This window comes from Ictidomys tridecemlineatus, chromosome 9 (genome assembly GCF_052094955.1).
Source record: "Ictidomys tridecemlineatus isolate mIctTri1 chromosome 9, mIctTri1.hap1, whole genome shotgun sequence".
In the NCBI taxonomy this organism is placed as follows: domain Eukaryota; kingdom Metazoa; phylum Chordata; class Mammalia; order Rodentia; family Sciuridae; genus Ictidomys; species Ictidomys tridecemlineatus.
In genome coordinates, this window is record NC_135485.1 from 120,643,892 (window position 1) to 120,667,219 (window position 23,328).

The 23,328-nt window shown below is 34.3% G+C and overlaps 1 protein-coding gene across 3 annotated transcripts in view; it reads right to left on the bottom strand.

Moving 5' to 3' along the window:
• Window positions 1-11,834: 11,834 nt before the first annotated feature.
• The window catches only part of Rbm46 (RNA binding motif protein 46), a 42,736-nt gene continuing 31,242 nt past the window's right edge, over window positions 11,835-23,328 (bottom strand). For 2 of the 3 annotated variants that reach the window (XM_040293152.2, XM_078021986.1), the window contains exons 6-7: window positions 21,860-21,919; window positions 12,708-13,718 (exon numbers count right to left, since the gene is read on the bottom strand). In XM_040293152.2, the coding sequence (XP_040149086.1) occupies window positions 21,864-21,919 (56 nt within the window). In that variant the 3' untranslated portion in view covers window positions 12,708-13,718; window positions 21,860-21,863. Of the gene's footprint in view, window positions 12,681-12,707; window positions 13,719-21,859; window positions 21,920-23,328 lie in introns of those variants that run through there. The other variant, XM_078021987.1, reaches the window with a different exon arrangement.

Sequence of the window (23,328 nt, forward strand, 5' to 3'; positions counted from 1 at the left end):
TCTGAATAAAGACTAAATTGTTCTAACAGAGAAATCCCCCCACCCACAGCAGTTTAAATGAAATGGTTTGTTTCTCATTCACTAGTCTACTCTGAGTTCTGTTCTATACTGTCATCCGACTTGAGATTCTTTTGATACACTAAAAGGTTCTACTACATTCTAAAAAAATGTGTACTGTTTTGAGGGATTTTGATACAAAACTTATTGATGCTGCTTTAAATGGCACACCAAATGTGGAAGACTGTTGACTGAACCCAATAAACTTGTTCTTCCCTCTCTCTGGGCACATGGCTGAAGGCTTCATCTCCAGGCTTTTTACAGCCAGTGTGATCATGTGACTCCGTTTAGGCAAATGAGATGTAAGAGAAAGGGCCATTTACAATTCTCAGGTCATCTCCTTTTTATAAACAAACTTCCTTCCCAGGACTTCGGCTCCTTTCTCTTTCCTTCAAATAAGAAAGTAGATGAAGCCCATAACCTAGGACAGAACAACCAGCAAACAATGTACTTATTCTTAATTTGCCTCCTTCACTTCATTAGCACAGAACATTTATAAAGGATATAAATCAACTCACTTCTGAACATTTTTGCATTATCTCCCACATGAGCTTTTGGGGGATACCTCAATATCTAAACCATAATAGGCTCCAACATATAAATATGGCAGATACACGATTCAGTCCATGGTAATGTGTATGTTAATTCTCCTAGGAATTGCAGCTTTACCAATCAAGTGATTTATAAGTTGTAAAGGCTTCTTTGTCTTGATATCAGTGCCATACAAGATTCACAGTAGCAAAATCATGAAATCAGTGTAGATCCATCAGTGGATGAATGGATAAAGAAAGTGTGGTATATATACACCATGGAGCTCTATTCAGTCATAAAGAGTGAAATGGACAAGCACTTTCCTCTCCATTGTGCTCTGTTCTATATCAGTTACTTCACTAGCTTAACTTGTCTTGTTCCACTGGATGATGAGTATCCTAAGGAACTTGGCATGTGTGCAAGAAAACATCATTTTGCAGATAACACTAACTTTCAGCATACATGAGAAAAAATCAGTGCCCTTTGAGGTAATATATATCCAGATATTCTGACCCAGACTCACTCTCATTTTCCCCTTAACGTGGCAAGGCTATTTGTAATAAAGAAAACTTGATGTTTTACTGTCCTCCTTGGCTTCAAGAATGACAGAAGAATCCAGTCCCATTCATCCTTTTGTGACTCCTGCTGGTACATGCCAAGTCTTGCAGCACCTGTGAGGAACCTTCCATTCCTTCCACAGGCCCACCACTTACTCCCCAGCTGCGTTATGCTGAGCCTTAATCCCAGATCTAGGCCTTCAGGCCAGGAGGGGAGGAGGGAAGTTCTTGAGGGGAAAGGGGTGATCATGTTGTCATTCAGAAGAGGTGCCTCTGCTTTGGGGGATACCTTCAGCCACAGGAGGGTGCTAGCCAGAAATAGGGAGAGGAGGGTTAGTTCAGAGGGTCAGGTAACTCGAGATTTGGAGATGGAGAGAATCCACTCAGATGTTACCATTACGTATGTGTCAGGGTCCCGTTCTTTCTCCACTTTGGCTCTAACCTTTGTGCAGTCACCCATTTGGGAGGGGAGTTTTTTGTTTTCTTTGTGGTGCTCAGGGCCTTATACACATTAAGCCAGCTATCTACCGGGGAGCTAGCTCCCTAGCTCTTGGAGTTCCGTACTTTCTGGAACTGAGCTACTCGACCACTTAAGTCCCAGGAAGGCCCACAGCTTACTCTGATCTCCCTCTGCAGTGGATGAGAGCTTCTTTGTAAGCTACCTAGGCCCTACAGTTTCTACGTTTGGTTTTCAATGCCTATTAAATGCCCTCAGCCTTTCATTATCGTTTTGTAGAGAATCCATCAAACTTACCTGTAGACATCAAATATTTTTCTTAAAGTTAGTATTTATCCCACCCCCTTTTCTTTCTTTCTTCTTCTTCTTCTTCTTTTTTTTTTTTTTTTGTCCTGGGGATTGAACCAGGGCCTTGCACATCTCCCTACCTTTCAAACATATGATACATTGCGCCAGCCAGGACACTGCTTTTCGCTGACACCACTAGTGTAAGTTTTAGAAACTGCAGGACCACCTTATCACTTGCTTGCTCTGCAGACTCTGGGCACCAACAGTCACAGAGTTTAGCATATTTACTTAGGAGTGCCTTGGGATCTCTACCTATGGGAGGGAGGGAAAGGAATGGAGGGAGAAGTTCTACGCAGGTCTGCCCTCCTTAGCCAGCTCCACAGGAAGTTCTGACACCAGTGGCCCCTGGTATGGTCCTTCTTTGGATTGAAATGGATGTACCTGAAGCTTCTGCCTTGATCAGTCTCTGGACGTCAGTACTTATTCGATCATCTTCTCCAGTGCCATGTTCCTTCTACAGAGAATGGCCCTTCACTCACTTTCCTTTGTCTTTTTCTTCATACCACTTACTGGACAGTGTATTTTATGGTTGTCAATTATATCTTCATTCATACTCTAGGGTGTGTTGGCAGCAGATAAACAGAATGGGAAAAATAAGAAACGTTTGGCAATAAAACAGTGAGCTTTGGGACTGACTTTGCATCTGTCAGGAGTAAGAGGAAGAATAAAAACTGTTAATAGAGAAGGTTGGGGAAAATGAATGGCTTAACTGGGCTATAGCTGTTGAATTTTTGATACTCAGGGGCATTTAGAGCATCCTGAAAAGGAAAATGTCCAAATCACAAAAACAATAACAAAACCTTTGGTATTGTACTGAGGTGTGGAGAAAAAAAAAGAGATCTTTATCAATTCACGTGATTTAACTGAAGTGCTAACATTAGAGTGTATGAAGGAGGATTAAAGAAAATAGTACATGTGAAATTACCTTTTATGTCAAACACATGTGAAGCCTTCTAGGAATTAAATGATTTAGGAAAGTTAAAGGCAGTCAAGATCTGGCAAAGACCTCTGGGTGTAACCATTAGGCAGTTGCGAACAAAGTGAAATGTCAGAGTAAAAGTGAACTCTCTAGTCTCAAAAGTAAAATCCGAAGACAAAAGCATCCCATTTATCTTTCTGAGAAATGTTTTAAAAATCAGAATGAAGCTGGACATGGTGGTGTACATCTGTAATGCCAGCGAATCCAGAGGCTGAGTTCAAGGCCAACATTGGCAACGTAGCGAGACCCTCTCCCAAATAAAAAAATAAAAAGTGTTGGTGATATAACTTAGCAATAGGGCACTCCCAAGTTTCATCCACAGCACCGCACTAAAAAGCAAACAAATGAAGACAAGAAATTGAAATGTTTAAAATGATTTATTGCCAAACGTTAATTATTTTTCACTTTGAATTAAAAGTCAAATCATCAGACTCTTCACTTTTCTATCCATAGCCCATAGCAGAGTGCTGCCCACATGGACGATAGTCAATAAATTTCAATGAATGGAATTCTTTAAAGAATGGAATATTCCTATTTTATTCCTTTCTTAATAGCTCACTTTATTTCTTTAGCCATTATCCCTTGTTCTGGTAGCTCTATCTCTGTATACATACCAACCAATTACAATAGAGAGCCAGTTATGTTCTTGGATGGTAAAGTCTATCCAAGAACTGAATATGAAATAAATATTACACAAAGGTCAATCAGGAGTTACTTGAGATGACACACTTTCTTTTGAAATCCTTTTTTATTAAAACAATACATGAGGATAAACTCTTCACCCAAGACAAACAGAATAGGAACCAAGCACACACATGTTGCAACGTTTGTTTTAAAAGAGTGTGGTTCATATTAAATCAAATTGCTGACACTGTGGTTCTTAATATTGTTTTTTCCTCTTAAACTGGGGGATGTTTCTCCCTGCAGGAATAGAAAACATTGTAGGCTTTTCTTGCAGAAGGGTATTTCACACAGGAAACTGAGTAGTTAAAAACTTAAGTCAACATAAGTCAAGAGCCCACTGTTGGACAATTTAGGTTTTAGGGTCCCCGCCCCTCAGTGATGATTCAGAGATCAGATAGTAGTTGTGCTGTTTTTACTACAGCTGCTGCCAGGACAAGTGCCTCACACACACAAAGATGGTGACTAGCCACTAGAAATTGATGTCTAACACTGAAAGCACTCACATTCACCAAACTTTTCTTGCCAGAAAGCACTGGAGTGGCAATATGGTCTCTACCTCAACTCCAAACTTCAAACTTCCTGTGAGTACACCATATTAGCAGAACCTAAATCAAATACAGAATCATAGATGCACAGGAATCTGAAAAAAAGTAGTTTTCAATTTTCCAATACTTATAATACACGAGGAATTTTAAAGAACAGAAGAAATGAAGCTGATTTTAATATTTCATGCCTAGCATGAAATATTAAAATCAGCTTCAATATAAGTGACAATGCTTGAACTTCCCAGTATTCTTCCCTCTTCCTCAACATCATGGTTTAGATATGAGGTGTTCCCCAAAAGCTCATGTGTGAAACAATGCAAGAATTTTCAGAGAGGGAAATGATTATGAGAGCCGTAACCTGATCAGTGAATTAATCCACTGATATGAATTGACTGGGTGGTAATTGTAGGCAGGCAGGTAGGATATAGCTGGAGGAGGTAGATCACTGGAGAGTATGTCTTTGGGGTTTATATTTTGTGCCTGGTAAGTACGGCTCGCTCTGTTTCCTGGTTGCCATGGTCCGACCTTTTTTTTTCCCTCTACCATGCCCTTCCACTGAGATGTTCTGCCTCATCTTGAATCCAGAGCAGTGGAGTTGGCAATGGCAACTCCATTGGATGCATGGACTGAACCTCTGAAACCATGAGCCAAAATAAACTTCTCCCTCTCTAAATTATTCTTGCCATGTATTGGGTATTTTGATTACAGCAACAAAAAGTTGCCTCTAAAACAGTGAGCTTCTATATCCACACATATGTTTTAAATTTACCCTTCTCCTTCTGGCTCAATTGCCGTGTCAAAGTTCAGACTGGTTACCTGTTGTCCAGATGATGGTAACAGCTTCCTAACTGGGCTTCTGTCCTTAAGGCCTCACTCAATTTGCCTTCTAAAAGTCCTGCTTTGGGAACTAAAGTGTTTCAGAAACTTGAAGGCGATAATTTCTTTTCTCTATTTAAGCTTCTAATTGGTTTTCCCATGAACTACAGAGTAAGCACAAGTTCCCTAGTAAGCCCTTCATGACCTGATCTCTACTTTCCTTTCCAAGCTTGTGTCTGATTCATTCTCACAACCTCGTCTAGTTCTGCAACTTCTGCCCCATCTGCACTTCTGATTCTCTATTCATGTGATGCATAATGCCCCCATTGCATATATTACTTTTCTAACTGGAATACTATGCCCCCTTCTCTGCTTAGAGAACAATTTTTGTGAGTTCACACAGCATATTATCCTGAATTATTTACTGACATCCAAAATAATTAACTTCATTGGTTGTATTGAATAATTCAAAAAGCCAGACGTCTGATACTCAAATGAAATGGGGATAAGATAAACTACACTCCCAGTTCAAGGGTCAAATACTCTTCAGTGGATGGCAGTTTGGTGTGCATTCTTCACTCCAGTGTTCTCTGAATATTACCTTTAAAGCTTTATCTATTGTTGAGAAACATCCCAAAGAGCCTTTTGTAATGTGTATTTAAATAAAGGGAGCTGTGGTACTTTACCTTAACATCTTTGCTATATGGAATTCATGCAACCCTGATGTTTATTTTTTATTGAGATCTACACGATGGTGTGGGCACTTGTAGTTTTTAGTAACATCTTTGTTAATAAGAAATTCAGAAGCTTTGGCCTGAAGGAGGAATTTATATATTGATCAGTAGTTCTCCCTATAAAAATAGGAACAGTGTACACTCATTATATATCCACCACTAATTACAATGTGGATTACAGTGAACATAAATTGAATTATCTGGTGAATGAATAAAGAGTTTACTGACTGAACACATGAGCTCCTTAAGGATGAAATCTTTCAAACTAGGGGTAAGAAGTAACTTGTAACCAGCTGCTTCCATATTTCCTGCAAATTGCCCCTATTGCTTATTTTGGAATTGTATTATGGTATAAAAGAGCATAATAAATGTTCAAATGCAGAGATGTTTAGCTTATGTAAAAATTCCTTAAATCTTTATGTTGGGGTATAAAATATCACTTTTACATGACATACTGACAACAGAACAAACCATTAAGTTTTCTGTGCTACTAGCCACAACTAATCTCTATGTTATCAAAATGCTTTCTTCTGGCTGGACAAGTTTGCTCAATTGAATTTATCAATTCAGTTATTGTACTTTTCATTTCCAAAATTCCTATTTGATTCTTCTTCGTAGTTTCTCTTTGGTGATATTTCCATTCTATTCATATAGTTTTCCTGATTTCATGTTGAATCACCATTGGATGGCAGGATCATGTGAGCCAGCAGGGCTCACCATTGGACAGCTCTTCTTGGGGGATGGGGAAGTTAGTCTTTAGAGCCAGGGTGACTCCCAACATTCCCCCCTCTTTGTTATTAAATGAGAGTGGGCATCCCGAAACGGGGGATTATGTGAGTCAACTACTGTAGAGGTCTGTGCTTTCAATTTATTGAGCATTCTTACACTGGTAATTTCTAATTCTTTGATAATTCATATTTCTCTATTTCTTTGAGGGTTGGTTTCTGGAGATTTTATGTATCCCTCTAAAATGCCATGTTTATCTGTTTCTTTGTATTTGGTGTGGAGCACGGATTTTTGCTCCATAAAGAATCAGCCACTACTCCCAGATTTTGTGATCTGGTTTCAGAGAGGACTTTCTCCACTTAGCCCATCTAGAAATTCCAGACACCTCTCAAGACTTTTCTGATGATGCATCCTTTCCTGTGTGTGCAATCTCCTAATCCAAGAAGTTTACCAGTTTCTATTCAAGGTCTGTAAGGGATGCTGCAGTGTCTCTGGGGCTGTAGTGGGCCACAGTACAGGAGCTCCCTCTGGTGTTTGTATGTATTATTGCAGACTCAAATGTACTTCATTCTAAGATCTGCAAATCATAAGTATCCCATTTCTGTCAGTGATAGAATTCAAGCAAGATAGAAACTGGCTCCTCTGGTAAAGTTCTCTAAAAGTCAGAATGTTGGACCTACGTTTTACTCTTTTCTCTCTAGATTAAATACAGGAGTGGGTATTTCTCTCAATCCAACCAAACCATGCCAAAGATAGGTGCTTTGCTGATAATGCCACCAATTTCCCTACTGGCTTCAATTTGGTCATGTCTTTTAAATCCATGTCTCCCTGGGATTTAGCAGGTCTAGGAAATCCTGTTCCACCATCTTGCTGATGTCACCCACCTTATTTTTTTCTGGTTCTTATTTCTCTTACAGGACTGTGAATCCTCTCCCCCTTTTTTAACCCCGTCACCAGTCACATCTAAAAGGTATATCCCAGTTCTTTTTTTTTTTTTATTTTCTCCCAACTGGGATACCTTTCCAAGTCTGTCCTCAGAGCCACACAATTCTAAGTCCTCTTCCTTTAGTCAATTCTTGTATATATCAGGATAATTTTATAGTGTTTTCACACTAGGGATATTCTGTTAGCTTACCTTAGGCTCTCTCCTCTCCTGTTTTCTAGTTTTCCAGACTCATGAGCCCTTATTCTCCACAAAGGCTTATACAAGAACTTGAGAAAAAATTACTCTGCTAGAATTTGGTATTTATATATTTATTTATAAGTAATTTGAAAATTATAGTGTTCTCTTGTTATGTTGAAGAGGTGGGTGATGTATGGTTTGTTTTTGTTTTAGCTTTGTATAGTTTCTATAGGATGTATGAAGAGATTTTTGGTTTTGGCAACTTTCCTTTTTTATTGGTTCTTTTTAGTTACATATGACAGTGGAATCTATTTTGACATAATTATAAAAGCATGAAAATAGTCAGGAGAGGTGGCACATGCCTATAATCCCAGAAGCTTAGGAGACGGAGACAGGAGGATCACAAATTCAAAGCCAACCTCAGCAAAAAAACTTAGCAAGCACCTAAGCAACACAGCAAGACCACTAAATAAAATATTTAAAAGGGCTGGGGATGTGGCTCAATGGTTGAGTAGCCCTGGGTTCAATCCCTGGTACCCAAAAAAATATGGAGCATATCTTGTGCTAATTCAGTCCCCACTACCTCTCCTTCCCCTCCCCTGCTACCTGCTCCCTTATCTCCACTGAGACACTGAGATCTGCCATTTACCGATAGCTCTTTTTACTTCTTATGAATGAACATGATGGCAACTTTCACTATTATCCTTAGGATAATATATTCTTGACTTATTCCTAAAATGAGCACAACTGATCTTAGGAACCCTCCATGATACCACAGACTAAGGTCTGGCGCTATGGCAGAAAGAAGCCTCAAATTTGTCACCACAAACCCTTTCGATGTTAGACATTCTCAGCCTCATGAATTTGGTAACATCCAATTCATGATGGGCAACTCACTTTATTTGGTATCCTATAGTCAGTTTCTATTAAGGCCTAATCATTAAATAAGGACTACTTCTCAAAAGGAAACTAAGAGATCAGGGCTTTGCTCCAAATCCTAGAGATCTTCAAAGCGATTTTTCCCATCAGAAGTTGAAAATGCTTCATGCCCATACACAGGATAATTAGTGACATACATTTCAAGTCCACTGGATCCAATGAGTCAAAACTAGTGAAGTATATATAGTGCTTGCATATTGTTAATGTCCTGGAGAGTTTTATTTTACCCTGGGGTTCTACTCAAAATTTCTGAATATTCAGTAAACAGATCAGTGCAGCTTGTCCTAATGTGTTTCTGTTTGGACTACTGTTCACAAAAAGATCTTCCACTTTGTTTATAAGAACAATTGTGTCTTTTTGGTTGAAATTATTTACCACTGCACTGTCTAAAAATAAAAGGAACTTCTGCAGGGTGACTTCATCTATTCCTGTGGAGAATACTTGTATTCTGTTTATCCTTCCAGGGTTTTATGTGCACTGTAGGCATATACAATTGTTCTTTCCCTCTTCTTTACCCATAAATAGCATACTGAATTATTACACATACATTTCTGTACCTTTTTTAACAGTCTTTTGCTTAACATTATCTCTTTCAGGAATAGAGAATTTTGTCTTTTGTACATGTCTTAGTGTATACTGATAAATGTATTCCTAAAGCAGTTCCCCAATGATGAATAGCCTCACATATATCATTCCACACACACAAGTATATCTCAAAAAAGTGACTGCTGGATCCAAAGATGTATTTGCAATATCAATAGCTGTCAAGTTATTCTCTATGTGAACTAAGCAATTTATAATTGCATTGGCAATGTATGACAATAAAGATTCACCTAAAATTTATAGAACTTTCAATTTTATCTAAACTTTTATTTATTTTAATGAGATAAAGTATCTCTTTATATGACATCTGACATCAGTCTGGTCAGACTTTTTATGCATTTTTCCATTGAGTTATTGATTTTTTAACTCATCAGTACCTCAAAATTAGAGATTGGGCCTTTGTGAAATAATCTAAGTATTTCTCCAGTTTTCTTTTGATGTAACTTAATAACAACTTATAGTTCTTTCTTGCCATGCAGGGGTTTTTTTTGTTTGTTTGTTTGTTTGTTTGTACCAGGAATTGAGCCCAGGGGCACATAACCACTGAGCAACATCCCCAGCCCATTTTTAAATTTTATTTAGAGACAGGGCCTCTCTAATTCTGAGGCTGGCTTTGAATTCACAACCTGCCTCAGTCTCCCAAGTTGCTGGGATTACAGGTGTGAACCACCATACCCGGCTAGGTTCTTCTTTTTTTTTTTTTAAAGAGAGAGTGAGAGAGGGGGACAGAGAGAGAGAGAGGAGAGAGAGAGAGAGAGAGAGAGAGAGAGAGAGAGAGAGAGAGAGAGAGAGAATTTTAACATTTATTTATTTTTTCTTAGTTCTCGGCGGACACAACATTATTGGTATGTGGTGCTGCTGAGGATCGAACCCGGGCCGCACGCATGCTAGGCGAGCGCGCTACCGCTTGAGCCACATCCGCAGCCCTAGGTTCTTCTTTTTAAGTTGGATTTATCAATCTTTTCTATTATGGTTTCTAAAATTTTGAGTTGTTGCTACAGAAACCTTTCCCACTTTAACATAAAAACAAAGGAGAGAGATAAAGTTAATTAAACTTTCTGCATACCTTTTTGTTTAGAGGGGGACGTTAAGCAAAATGGTACATGGCTCCATAATAGGTCACACTCCCACATATTAGCCAGAGTTCTTTGCAAAAAGTGGCACACAAATTCTGACATAACCTGTCTTTAGAAATGTTTCCCTGCCCAATGAGATATAACATGACCAAGATTTATCAATAGCTTGTGTTCAACTACTAGGGAAGACTTCATTTAGAGTAATGGCCTATATAATCTATTGTATAAACATTAAGGCAGCAAATAATTAATGTTCACAAATCAAATGAAATTTCATACAATATAAGAATAATTGCTCATCCATAACATCACAAAAAGGAATAGTGCTTCACAAATATACTGATTTCTATATTCCTGTGAGAGAAGTGATGAGAAGACTGCAAAAGAGCACTAGCATCTTCATATAATTATACCCAAACATCAGCTATCATTTGAGTACATTTCACTTGCCAGATGTTTTAACTTTATAATGAATGTATCACAATTTTACAAAGGTGAAAGGTATGAAACAGATTAAGAACTGTCAAAGCCAGGGGTTGTGGGTATGGCTCAGTGGTAGAGCATTTGCACAGATTGCAAGTTCCATCCTCAACACTTAAAAAAAAAAATCCAAGTTCAAAGAGCTGTTAATGGCAGAAGTGGTAATTCAATGTGATATCAAAGCTTAGTTACACATTTTCCACTGTTTTAACACAGATCACCAAACACTTGGTGTTGTTGGTAAGCTCGCTCAAATTTTTTTCCAAAATGAAAAAAAAATATATGTGGAAACTTGTAATTTGGGTCATTCCAAACATTTTTATAAAAAACTAATTGTGTCTGATTTTCTTCTGTCTTAAAGCCTGAGTCACCTGTGTATGACAAGGCTATCACCAGCCAACAAAAAAATAGAACACGGTATGTCTGCTGAATGAGTGATATGCAACTGTGAACTATAAACATATGAAAATTAAACGGCAAAATCTATGCAATTCAGACACAGCTGTGTAGGGAAAAAATAGTGCTGATTTAGTGCCCATGCTCATTTAAATTGTAAAAAAGTTTAAGTATGACTTATGTGTAATAAACCACCTTTAGAGAATTAAAAGACGAATTTACTATTCACATACCTTCTATTACAAACTCAAGTTGGTAGAAAAGTTATCTGCAACCATTTCAAATTATATGCATATGTTAGGTCTGTACAGGTGGAGTGAGCTAATCAACAAAGGTAATGTTTGATATCTAAGATTTTCATCGACATCAATTATGAAAATGTCATTATAAATCATTATGAATGTACATTACTAAACCAATGAATAGTCAAAATGATCTGAATTCACTGAATTATTTTTAAGTAAATGGGAGAAACTTCAGTGAGTCTAAACAATATTTCTATTGCCCCTGAAAATGTTTTTGTTACTGTATCACAAAGCTAACAATTTTCTCCCTATATAATATTCCATGATTTGGTTTCATAAAGACACTGCACCAATGACCCTATAACTATATATATACCAAGTAAGAAAAACTGTTCTCCAAGATCACAATGATTATGAGACCTAATTTTTGTGTATGTGCATTCTAATTAAAATAAAACACATGTATGAGAAGCATCACATATTTAATGTCAAAGTTTGAATTCAAGTACAAAAATTAAACAACACATGATTTCAACATTAAAAAACCATAACACTTCTTATTCAAACAATACAGCAAATATCAAAAACACAAATGAAGCATAACTATAAAAACCTTAAATATATTAACAGCAAAATTACAATTTTTGTAACAAATAATTATTAACTAAATTATTTAGTTATTTTCAAGGACCACAATGTTAGATTGCTTTTTCTTTAGTACTGCATAAAATTTGCATATTAATCTTTTTGCCTCATCATTTCTTTCTACATAATAGCTAGATGCTTCTGGTTATATAAGTGTTCCAATTTCCAATACAGATAGAGATCCTTGGTCATCAATCTAGTATAACATTGTCTTCAAGTGGTTTACATTTGTGAAATGCTATACTGCAAAGTTATACAAAAAAAAAAATAACAATTACTGGGATCTATTACCCACTAAGGAATTAAGAAAATCTCAAAAGTTTAAAAAGAAAGTAGCTTGCTAAACCACTGAATAACTTTTTAAACTTTCCATTTTTATAAATTTTGCAACTCTATGTTATTATTTGAATTATAGCAGATGTTTATTATGTTGGCATAAACATATCATTTTTGAAGCCAAATGTGCAAACCCGATTCACAATATTTTAATTTGCATGCTTTTCACAAGAAATTTTCATACTAATGTTTACAGATTTTCTTCAGAAGAATGAGGCCTGATTGGAGATATATAGTCGTTGTCCAACATGGCTGCCATTAGCAAGAGATATTGTTGGTGACAAGGGATAACTTGGATAAGAATAAGGCCTTGAAGTATAAGGAAGCACGCTGGGAGTCCCAGAAGAGAGGGTAGCACTAACAGGGGAAAGACTATTTATTGAGCTGCGACGGAAATTGTAGTCTGTAAATAAATACATGAACAATTATGCTGCACATCTTTATGGACACAAATTTAATTCAAAGAGATAAAGCATTAAAATTATAATCACATTTTAACATAATGTTCTAACATTTTTAAAATCCTGATGATACTGTACTGGTGGTAAAGATTATTTCCATATTCACTGCAATTCAAGTCCTTAGTTTTATCAAGTCAGTATTAATGTTGCCTTTACTGACACAGTGCATTTCAGAGATCTTACTAGAATGTACTCCTTGTCTTTATTTATATAATTTTTTTAACATAGAAAAAGAGAACCTCTGATTTCTCTTCTCCTGTTCTGACACTAAGGGGCAGTTCATGAAGAAAAGATAAAAAAACAGAAAATTCATAGTTGCTTTTTTTGAAACTGTATTAAGCATCAAACCAGTAGAAACATTTACCTCTGGATTTCAGAAACATTTGGTAGAAACTAACTGTCCAATATTTCATTATTTAAATGCTAATATAAACATTTATAAACTCAACATACCAATTAACATTAGAGTCCTACTGGTACCACAAAATAGTAAAATGAATCATGTTGATAAAATAAACTTTTAAGAAACCATTATCAACTTATAGTATAGAAAAATATCCAAAAATTAACCCAAATTATTTAAAAAACAATTATATTTGAAATATTATTGTTACACAATAAATATCCATCTTATGCACCAATAATTTCCTGCTTCATTAATTGTAATAATTATATGTGTATACTGAAGACCAAATTTTCAAATCCTGTAGTTTCCAAAAACTCAACTATGTTCTTTAGTGTAGATAAGCCAAAGTGTGACAATGACTATTTATAAAAGTTATCATGTTTCTAGAAATAGAAAAAAAGGAATTAGGTCATCTAAAATGTAAAGTTTTTCTTTTCTATAATACTATCGTGGTACTATAAATGAGGCCTAAAACACATGAGCATTAACTTAATGTTGTCAGGGGACTTAATGTTTAGCCAACAGGAATGAGATCAACTGCAGAAGAATAAGCTCAAGCAACATCAGAAAGGACCTAGTTAAGAAAAAATGGAAAAAATAAAAATCAGTTAAATACAGGTTTAACTTCTAGCATTGTAAAACTCAAAATACTTTCATAACCTTTTAAATTTTATAAAAAGATCAATAAGCAGCTTGAGAAAAACATGAATACATATAACATATACAGTTCAAAATATTTTCAGTATTTTGAAACTGGATAAGGAATTACTTTGTTTCATCACCCTCTGAAGTAGCATGACTCCAGTTTTCAAATATTTTTTTCTTTTTTTTTTAAAGAATTCACTATGCAGGAGTGTTTAAAATACTGAAACAATGTTCCTATATTGTAACTGCATTTTTGAAAAGTACTAAATCAGTCAGTTCCTTACTAGCCACATACTATGATGCACCTAGCTTTTTAAATTTTACCAATGAGGTCATCTACAACATAAATCAAAAGAGAAGACTTCTGCAGATAGGGAAATGTAGTTTTCAAAGAGAAACCACTTTTGTTTTAGGTTTACATCTATTCAAGAGGTAGGTATTGCAGCCTATTCATGAAATATGCACACAGAGATATTTTCAGAAGACTCAAAAAGAAGCTAAACAAATAGCTGGCTACTAGCACAATGCTCATTAGCATATCTGCATTTGACAGTCTGCTACTGTAAATCTTTAACTTAAACACTAATCAACTGGTGTATTCCCATATTTTTAGGGAAACTAAATTAAATATAAAATTATATGTTGATTCTCATGTATTAATTCATATAGAATAAGTGAAGAAGCTAAACACCAAAAAACAAATAAATAAATAACCCATTCAATAAATGGGACAAAGACCTAAGCAGACCCTTCTCAGAAGAGGACATACAATCAATCAACAAATATAACAAAAAAAATGTTCATCATCTCTAGCAATTAGAGAAATACAAATCAAAACTATTCTAAGATATCATCTCATTCCAGTCAAAATGGCAGCTATTATGAAGACAAACAACAATAAATGTTGGCGAGGATGTGGGGAAAAGGGTACACTCTATACAATGCTGGTAGGACTGCAAACTGGTACAGCCAATATGGAAAGCAGTATGGAGATTTCTTGTAAATCTGGGAATGGAACCACCATTTGACCCAGCTATCCCTCTCCTGGGTCTACACCCAAAGGATTTAAAAACAGCATACTACAGGGACACAGCCACATCAATGTTTATAGCAGCACAATTCACAATAGTTAAACTGTGGAACCAACCTAGATGCCCTTCACTCATGGATAAAAAAAATGTGGCATATATACACAATGGAATTTTACTCAGCAATAAAAGAGAATAAAATCATGGCATTTGCAGGGATAAGGAGGGGGAGCATGGGAGGAATAGACAAACTCTAGATAGGGCAGGGGGTGGAAGGGGAAAGGAGGCAGCAGGGAGTTAGCAAGGATGGTGGAATGTAATGGACATCATTATCCAAAAAAATACATGTATGAAGACATGAATTGATGTGAATATACTTTACGTACAACCAGAGATATGAAAAATGAGCTCTATATGTGTAACAAGAACTGTAATGCATTCCACTGTCATTTATTTTTTTAAAAAAATCAATAAAAAATGCCAACTTGATTTTTAAAAAAAGAATAAGTCGAGAAAAAAACTTTCCCTCCAAATCCTACAAAAATTAGGCAACAAAAAAGTTGGATAAAGTTTTATAAGCACATCAAAAATAAATTTTACTCCTAAAACCACTAAGAATCTAAATATATTCAGAAAAACTTCTGGGTGATAAGAAAATAAAATACATATCAAATAAGATAATGGATGAAATATAAACTCAAAATACTTAACTAGTGGCCTAAACCTAGAAGTAGAATCACATTTTATTTAGCTCTAACATATAATTTGCACATTATAGAAAACAGCAGAAAATTCCTTTAATGTTTATGGAAAAACTAATGTGAGTTAAAATTCCTAGCACATATTTGCCCACCCTGGTTTTTCTTCCCAATTAACATCCTTAACTCTTCCCACTGTTTCTGCCTCAGAAAGAGATCTGTATTCCCTTTGCCCCTTCTTAAGGAACGACACAGAGCCAACTTCAGAATTTAACTTATACTTCATATTATTCAACTGTCTTAATGCTTCAAACTGAGGTACAACTGGCACAAAATAAGATGCATAAACCCTATGTGTTCATTTCAATGACTTTTGATAACTGTATAAATCATGTAATCCAAACCCCCCAAAAATTATAAAACATATCCATCAATCCAGAAGTTTCCTGTTCCCTCTTCAGTCAAGAGCCTTTCTGTCGGAAGCAACCACTTTCTGATTTCTATCATCACAGATTAGCTTTATTGGTTTTGAATTTTATTAATTTTAAAGTTTTTTATCCTAGCTTTTTTCAATATAATCTCTAACATTCATTCATGTCATATAGTAATTTGCTTTCTTTTGTTATTATTCCATTGTATGAATATATAACAATTTCTTTGTTCACCTACTGATAGAATACTTGAGTTGTTTTTATTGATAGAATACTTGTTTTTGAGTATTATGAATAAAGCTGCTATGAACCTTCTTATACAAATATTTCATAGATATATGTTTTCATTTCTTTTTATGAATATATGTTTTGGGTAAATAACTGGGAATGGGACTGCTGGGTCACATAAAAGAAAATGTTTTAAGAATTCTCCACTGTGCCCATTTTATATACACACTAGCAAAATGTAAGACCTCTAGTTAATTACTCCATATCCTAACATTTGGCATTGCCAGCATTTTTAATTATAGTCATTCTAGTGCATGTGAAATTTTATCTCATTGTAATTTTAACTTTGATTTCCCTTATGACTAGTAATGTGGCTATCAAGCACTTGGCCATCTTTGGTAAAGTTATCTGCTCAAGCCTTTTGCTCAATTTTATTGGCTTTGTCTTTTTATTGATACTAATCAATTCTTTGATCCTAAATAACAGACCAGAAATAGGCTGAGATAGTAGAAGTCTCTAAGTCAAATGACCTCTTCCATATGAATGAGAAGAGACAGAAGATGACTGAGTAAGTGACTGATTTATATTCCCATAGCTGAATGGAGAAAGAGTATAAGATCAGGCATCCTGATTCCTAGGAAGTATTATTTCCATTTGATCAAGTTTTTTCACTTGGGCAATATCCTTAAACAGGATTTTCAAAAGAAAGTATTTTAGATTATTATAGGCAGGAGAACAGAAGTAAAGCAGATAGTGCTACTCTAATTGGATTTTACTTGCACCTACCTACCCATTCCACACCTCCCATTTCAACCCATGAAGCTCCTGCATTTCCTTGTTTTATATGCTAAATTTGTGTAATATTTCATTTGAAGAAAAGATGTAAGAACTGCTCTAATATTATATTAGAGATGGTACTGTAATCAAATTTTCTATAATTTCATATTTATATTCTGAATGAATACAAATACTTTCAAAGAACAAATCTGATGTACTTAAATACTAAACAAGCCAAACTCAGAAAGTCAAATGTCATGTTTTTTTCTCATATGTGGAAGCTAAAGAGGAATAAGTAAAAGAAAAGATGTGGGGCAGGGGGGTCTCATAAAAATCTGAGGCAGATCAGAATTGGAGTAGAAAATAGGGAAGGGGGAGGAAGAAAAGGGAAAGGGAAAATATACAGAGGATTGACACTGACCAAATTATTGTTATATCCTATGCATATATGAATATGTAATAATGAATCCCACCTTTATATAGAATTACAATGCACCAATAAAAATATATGGGAAAAGAATAACAACATATAGGCTTAACCTTAAGTTCCAATTCAATTCCAGCAGTAATGGCTCATAAGAGCTCTGGATTCAGAGCTTCAGTTGACGAATGTGGAATGAACAGGAAAGCAGCCACAACTGACACAGGAGCAAGTGTAGAGACTGGCAGTACATTAACACATAACTGTTAATGTAGTTATTACAATTTGGGTCTATTGTATTCTCCATCCAGCACGAAGACCATCTGGTAGTGAGTATCACCAATGTGTTTCTCAGTGAAAATATAAGGAACAGACATGCTAATTTATTCAACGTTTCTCATTTTATATCTAATTCCATACTGCACGTTTGGACCAAAGCACTATTTCTGGAGCTGCTTCTCTGTATTAAAAATGAGGAAACCCTTTAATAAAAACTTGAACATGAGGGCTGGGGTTGTAGCTCAGTGTAGCTAGCATGTGTGAGGCACTGAGTTCAATTCTCAACCCACATATAATAAAAAATAAACAAAATGTACAGTGACAACTAAAAAAGTATTTTAAAAACGAACAAAAAAACCTTAATCATGAATTCAAAGGGTCCTCTCATATTAATTTTGGCTATCTTCATCTTTTATTTCTAACTATACTTCAGACTAATTTTCCATTAAAAAGTATATTTCTTTTTTAAATATTTATTTTTTAGTTTTAGGTGGACACAACATCTTTATTTTATTTTTATGTGGTGCTGAGAATCGAACCCAGTGCCTCACGCACGCTAGGCGAGCGCGCTACCACTTGAGCCACATCCTCAGCCCTATATTTCTTAATTGGTTTCTTTCTTCTTCTAGTTTATCTACCTTAGTGCTACCACCACATCCACCCTCTTTTGGATGCACCATTAGTATACAATTCAGCAACTGTCAATATATTCACAAAGTTTGTACAACTACCACCATTCTAATTCCAGAACATTTTTATCATCCTAAACAGAAACTCAGTACCCATTAGCAGTCAGTCCCATTCCCTCTTTTTGAGCAAACACTAATTTATACATATATATTTGCCTATTCTGGACTTTTCACATAAATTTATGTGAAATCATACAACTTCCATAGTCTCTGGAAATAGCCTCTTAGAATAATGTTTTCAAGGTTCATCCATATTATAGGATGTTATCAGTATTTCAATCCCTTTTATGGTTGAATAATATTCCATTGTATGGATAGACCACATTTAATTTATCCTTTCATTATTTGATAGATATTTATGTTGTTTCTTCTACCTTTGGGCTATTAAAAATAATAAGGAGTAGTATGTATAAATTTCTGTGTGGATTTGTTTTCAATTAAGTAGTAGTATGTATAAATTTCTGTGTGGATTTGTTTTCAATTCTCTTGAGTAAATACATAGGCACAGAACTGCTAAGTTGTATTGATAAATCTGTCTCAATTTTTTAAGAACTACCAAATTTTTCCAATGTGGCTAAACCATTTTGCACTCTTACCAGCATGTATGAGGATGACTGTAATAACTATGTACACATATTAAAGACCAAAATTTCAAATCCTATATTTTCCAAAAACTCAACTACGTTCTTTTGTCTATGAAATACATTTCTCAGGCCTTTAATACATATATTAAACATTTCTTTTAAATTTCTGTGGCTCTGTATTGAAATTTTAAAAAACTTCCTCATTTTACCATTTTATAATTTCAATTTCTAACACTCAATAATCATAACTGAATAACTTTCTTTAACTGAAATACTAACTATTGTGGAAAAATACAGAGATAAAAAATTCTATATTGGAATACAAATCACATTTTAAAAAATATTTTGTACTTCCCATTCTAGTATAGAAAACCAAGAGCTAACTATAAAACACAGAAAAAAATTTCTCCAGGTTGCTGATTTTTAAGCATTTTATAACCTGTAAGATTTTGAAAATCATGAATTAGAAAATTTTAAGTATACTTTTGGCTGGGAAATATATATACCAAATTTACTGGCATTTAAAAAATCTCATTTGCCCTATTACAATCAACTTTTTTTAAATTTACTCTCTACTTAATGTTCCCTATCAGGCTACTAACAGCAAAAGGCAAGTAGCAGACTTGAAGGGACCAATACAATTTTCTAAGACTAGACTCACAGAGTAGCTTATGAATTTGTTTAAGATGATTTTAAAAGTGACTGAATAGTGTAATCTTAGTAATAAATGGCTGAAGAGAAAATAAAGTTAACCATACCTAACTGCTTCCTTATAAAGTTCTGCTTAGTTCTCTATTACTTTTCAAATTGTTTTAGTGGAAAAAAATCATTGGCTTTTGTTTTTAAACCAAAATTATTTTTTCAATTTACAATATATTAAAAAGTAATGATTTCAGCTTTAAAATCTTCCTGTGAAATTTTGCCAGTGTGTAACAACTAGCATAAACACACATATTTGTCAGATATTGTACCTTTATTTTAAGAATTATAGCTATTTTTTCTAAGTTATCTAAGGATTAAAATTTAAATCTTTAAAAGCAAGGGTGTGAAATTCTAAAAAATGCAAACTAAGTGGTTGACAAGAAAAGACGGAAGAATAGAATACAAATGGGCTTGCAGTACCTTTTAAGGAAGATGGAAATGTTTATTTTATTGATTGTATTGTCATTTTACAGACATATATACATTAATCAAAAATAACAAAAGTGTATACTTCAATTAGGTACATTTTATTGTATTTCAATTAAACCTCAATAAAGTTACAAACACACAAAGAAACAAACCCAAAGTATTTTGGGTTAGTTTCACTGTTTCCAAATTACATCCCATACAATTCAAGAATAAGCATCCCTAAAAGAAAAATCCCTCAGCAAAATCATCTTGGGAAAAGTTTAAGAGAGAAAAAAAAACTTGAAAAAAGAAAAGGTTTCTACCTTAATTATTTAATATGATAATACTCATGATAATTTTCCAAGGGGCATATGTAGTATAGCTTTCCCCAAACTTCTTTGACCTTACAGTTATTTCACTGAACAACTTGGAAAATCAACATGGGAAGAACTCTAATGGGGATTAATGTATAATGAGAAAATATTAAAAATAAAACTGAAAAATTCTTCAAATATGTTAAAACATAGCAATTACAAACTCAAATCACTCTATAGAGGTCAAGACTTGACACCTCAACAACAACAAGAATCAAAGAGGGCCAAATATGAAACAAAAAATGACTATTTCTATTGAAACTAAGTATAACTGCTTTCCTTTCAAATAACTAAAGACACCAAACAAATCATGTCTAGAGTTTCAAGTTTGATACCTTTGTACTGAGATAATTAAGGAAAACTCCTTTTAATATTAGTTTTTAAACATATAGAAAGAGAATAGTATAAGCAGCTTAGGAGAGGAAAAAATCATGACTTGTGCAATGGCAATCTAGGCTTTAAAACTCAGAACAAATTGTGACTCACTAAATAAATTACGGGCACAAATGAGGAGAAGATAGAAAGCCTTAGAAACTTTTCAAGTTTCATTTCTGTCAGCAAAATCAGTCGTCATAAATCAAAATTTAAAAATAAATAAAAAGTTGTAAAGAAAGTCGTTCTGAGACCAGTATCACATATTTGAATTTTGAGCTAAAATTTAATATTTATAAAAATAAAGTTACAAGTCTCAAAAATAATAATATATTTCTTTTTGTAGTATATATCTCTAGATTATATTAATTATAATAATTAATAGTTAATGAGGACTTAATAAGTGCCAAAATAACCATACTAGATCAGTACAACTGAATCCTTACATAGATTCATAAATACTTTTTCTCAACCCCTTTGACAATGAGAAAATGGAAGTACAAAAAGGAGAATTAACTTACACAAGCACACAGAAACAGCACATGCATTGTTTACCAGGATACTCTTTTCTTTGCCTCTACATATATAAAGGAGTCTCAACAGTAATAATCCTCACTCAAGCCACAAATTACCTTTAACTTCCTACTGAAGTTTATCTTTCCCAGTAGCTTGGTGAATTCTAATAAATATTAATTTTATTGTAAATTGATCTAATAAGATTTTGGCTTGATAAGATTGAAAAATATTAGACTCCCATTTTCTGACAATTTTGAGAAATACTAGATAATATATAAAATATAACATATAAAAATATAAAAGGCTCACTCCATCTCTAATTTACAATAATGTTTATGATCTCAGTGGTTTAGTGTACACAATGAGTTCAAAGTTTTGAAAATAAAAGTTTAACTTTAAAATTTTGATTAATGAACCAGCAAGTAATAGAACTAGTAAAAACAAAACAGCCCACAAGGTTTTATTAGACAATTCTGAATATTTCTTATATCCAAAAGAACAACTTAAAACTGGTTTTCTCAAAACTAGATATATCATAATAATCCTAAGAGACTTTCTCTTACCTGTTTATTTTCTCCATATTCTTCTACACAGGTCCAGGCTGAAGAGATTGTGTTCCCTGTCTGTAAGCAGTGGAGACAGAAAAGAATTGTCTTTAGAGTGATGTTATCCCTATCTTGGAAGTGCATGGAATCCTTGATAGCTTTAGTTAAAAACTTCTGATCATTATATAAGAAAATAAATTTAGAGAAAAAGAAACAAATGGCAAATAGTTATAACTTCTGAAGTTTTGTAAAGATGAGCAGAGAACACTATTTTTATATCTAAATGAAAATTACAGCTAATATATCAAAATATATTTATCTTTCTAAGTGAATTAAGTTCTTACTAGAACTTAATTTCTTGGACTTTCCAAGAAATACTACTCTATTCAGGTAAAGAAAGGATTTTAAAAATAAATGAGATTACCTAATTTATAAGAGCCAAAGAATCTAAGCAAAATTTACTTAAAACCTAAGTTAACCATATATAGCACACTGTGGGCATCCATCTATTTTAGTGGTTATTTCTTTTTTATATTCCTTAAAGCTTTCTGTCAAGGATATACATGGAATTACATGCTAAAATAACACTGTGCATAAGTTATTAAAATACAAACAATAAGTGTTGGCGAGGATGTGGGGGAAAAGGCACACTCATACATTGCTGGTGGGACTGCAAATTGGTGCAACAAATCTGGAAAGCAGTATGGAGACTCCTCAGAATATTTGAAATGGAACAACCATTTGACTCCTGGGTTGATATCTAAAGGACTTAAAATCAGCATACTATAGTAACACAGCCACATCAATGTTTATAGCAGCTCAATTCAAAATAGCTAAACTATGGAACCAACCTAAATGCCCTTCAGTAGATGAATCGATAAAGAAATTGTATATATACACAATGGAATATTACTCAGTATTAAAAGAGAATAAAATTATGGCATTTGCAGGTAAATGGATGGAGTTGGAGGATATCATGGTAAGTGAACTAAGCCAATCCCCAAAATCCAAAGGCTGAATGTTCTAATAAGTGGATACTGATCCATAATGGGAGCAGGGACATGGAAAAAATGGAGGAACAGTGATTGGGCAAAGGGGAGGGAGGCAAGGGGGCATGATGAAAGAAAGAAAGATGTTGGAATGTGATGGACATTATTGCTCTAGGTACATGTGTGACTGCATATATGGTGTGACGATACATTGTTTATAACCAAAGAAATGAAAAGATGTGCTGCAATTGTGTACGATGAATCAAAATGCATTCTGCTGTCATATATACCTAATTAGAATAAATAAATAAATTTTAAAAAATAATGTGCATGCATAAACATAAACAAGTGAAAATGGTTGAAGTTCTACAAAAAACTTTTGTAGATTTTAAGGAACCATTTAAAGATTACAATCAGTACAAAAAAATTAACAATATCTTGTTTTCATACAATAAACTAGATTACATTAATAAACTTTGTTTTTAATCATTAAAAACA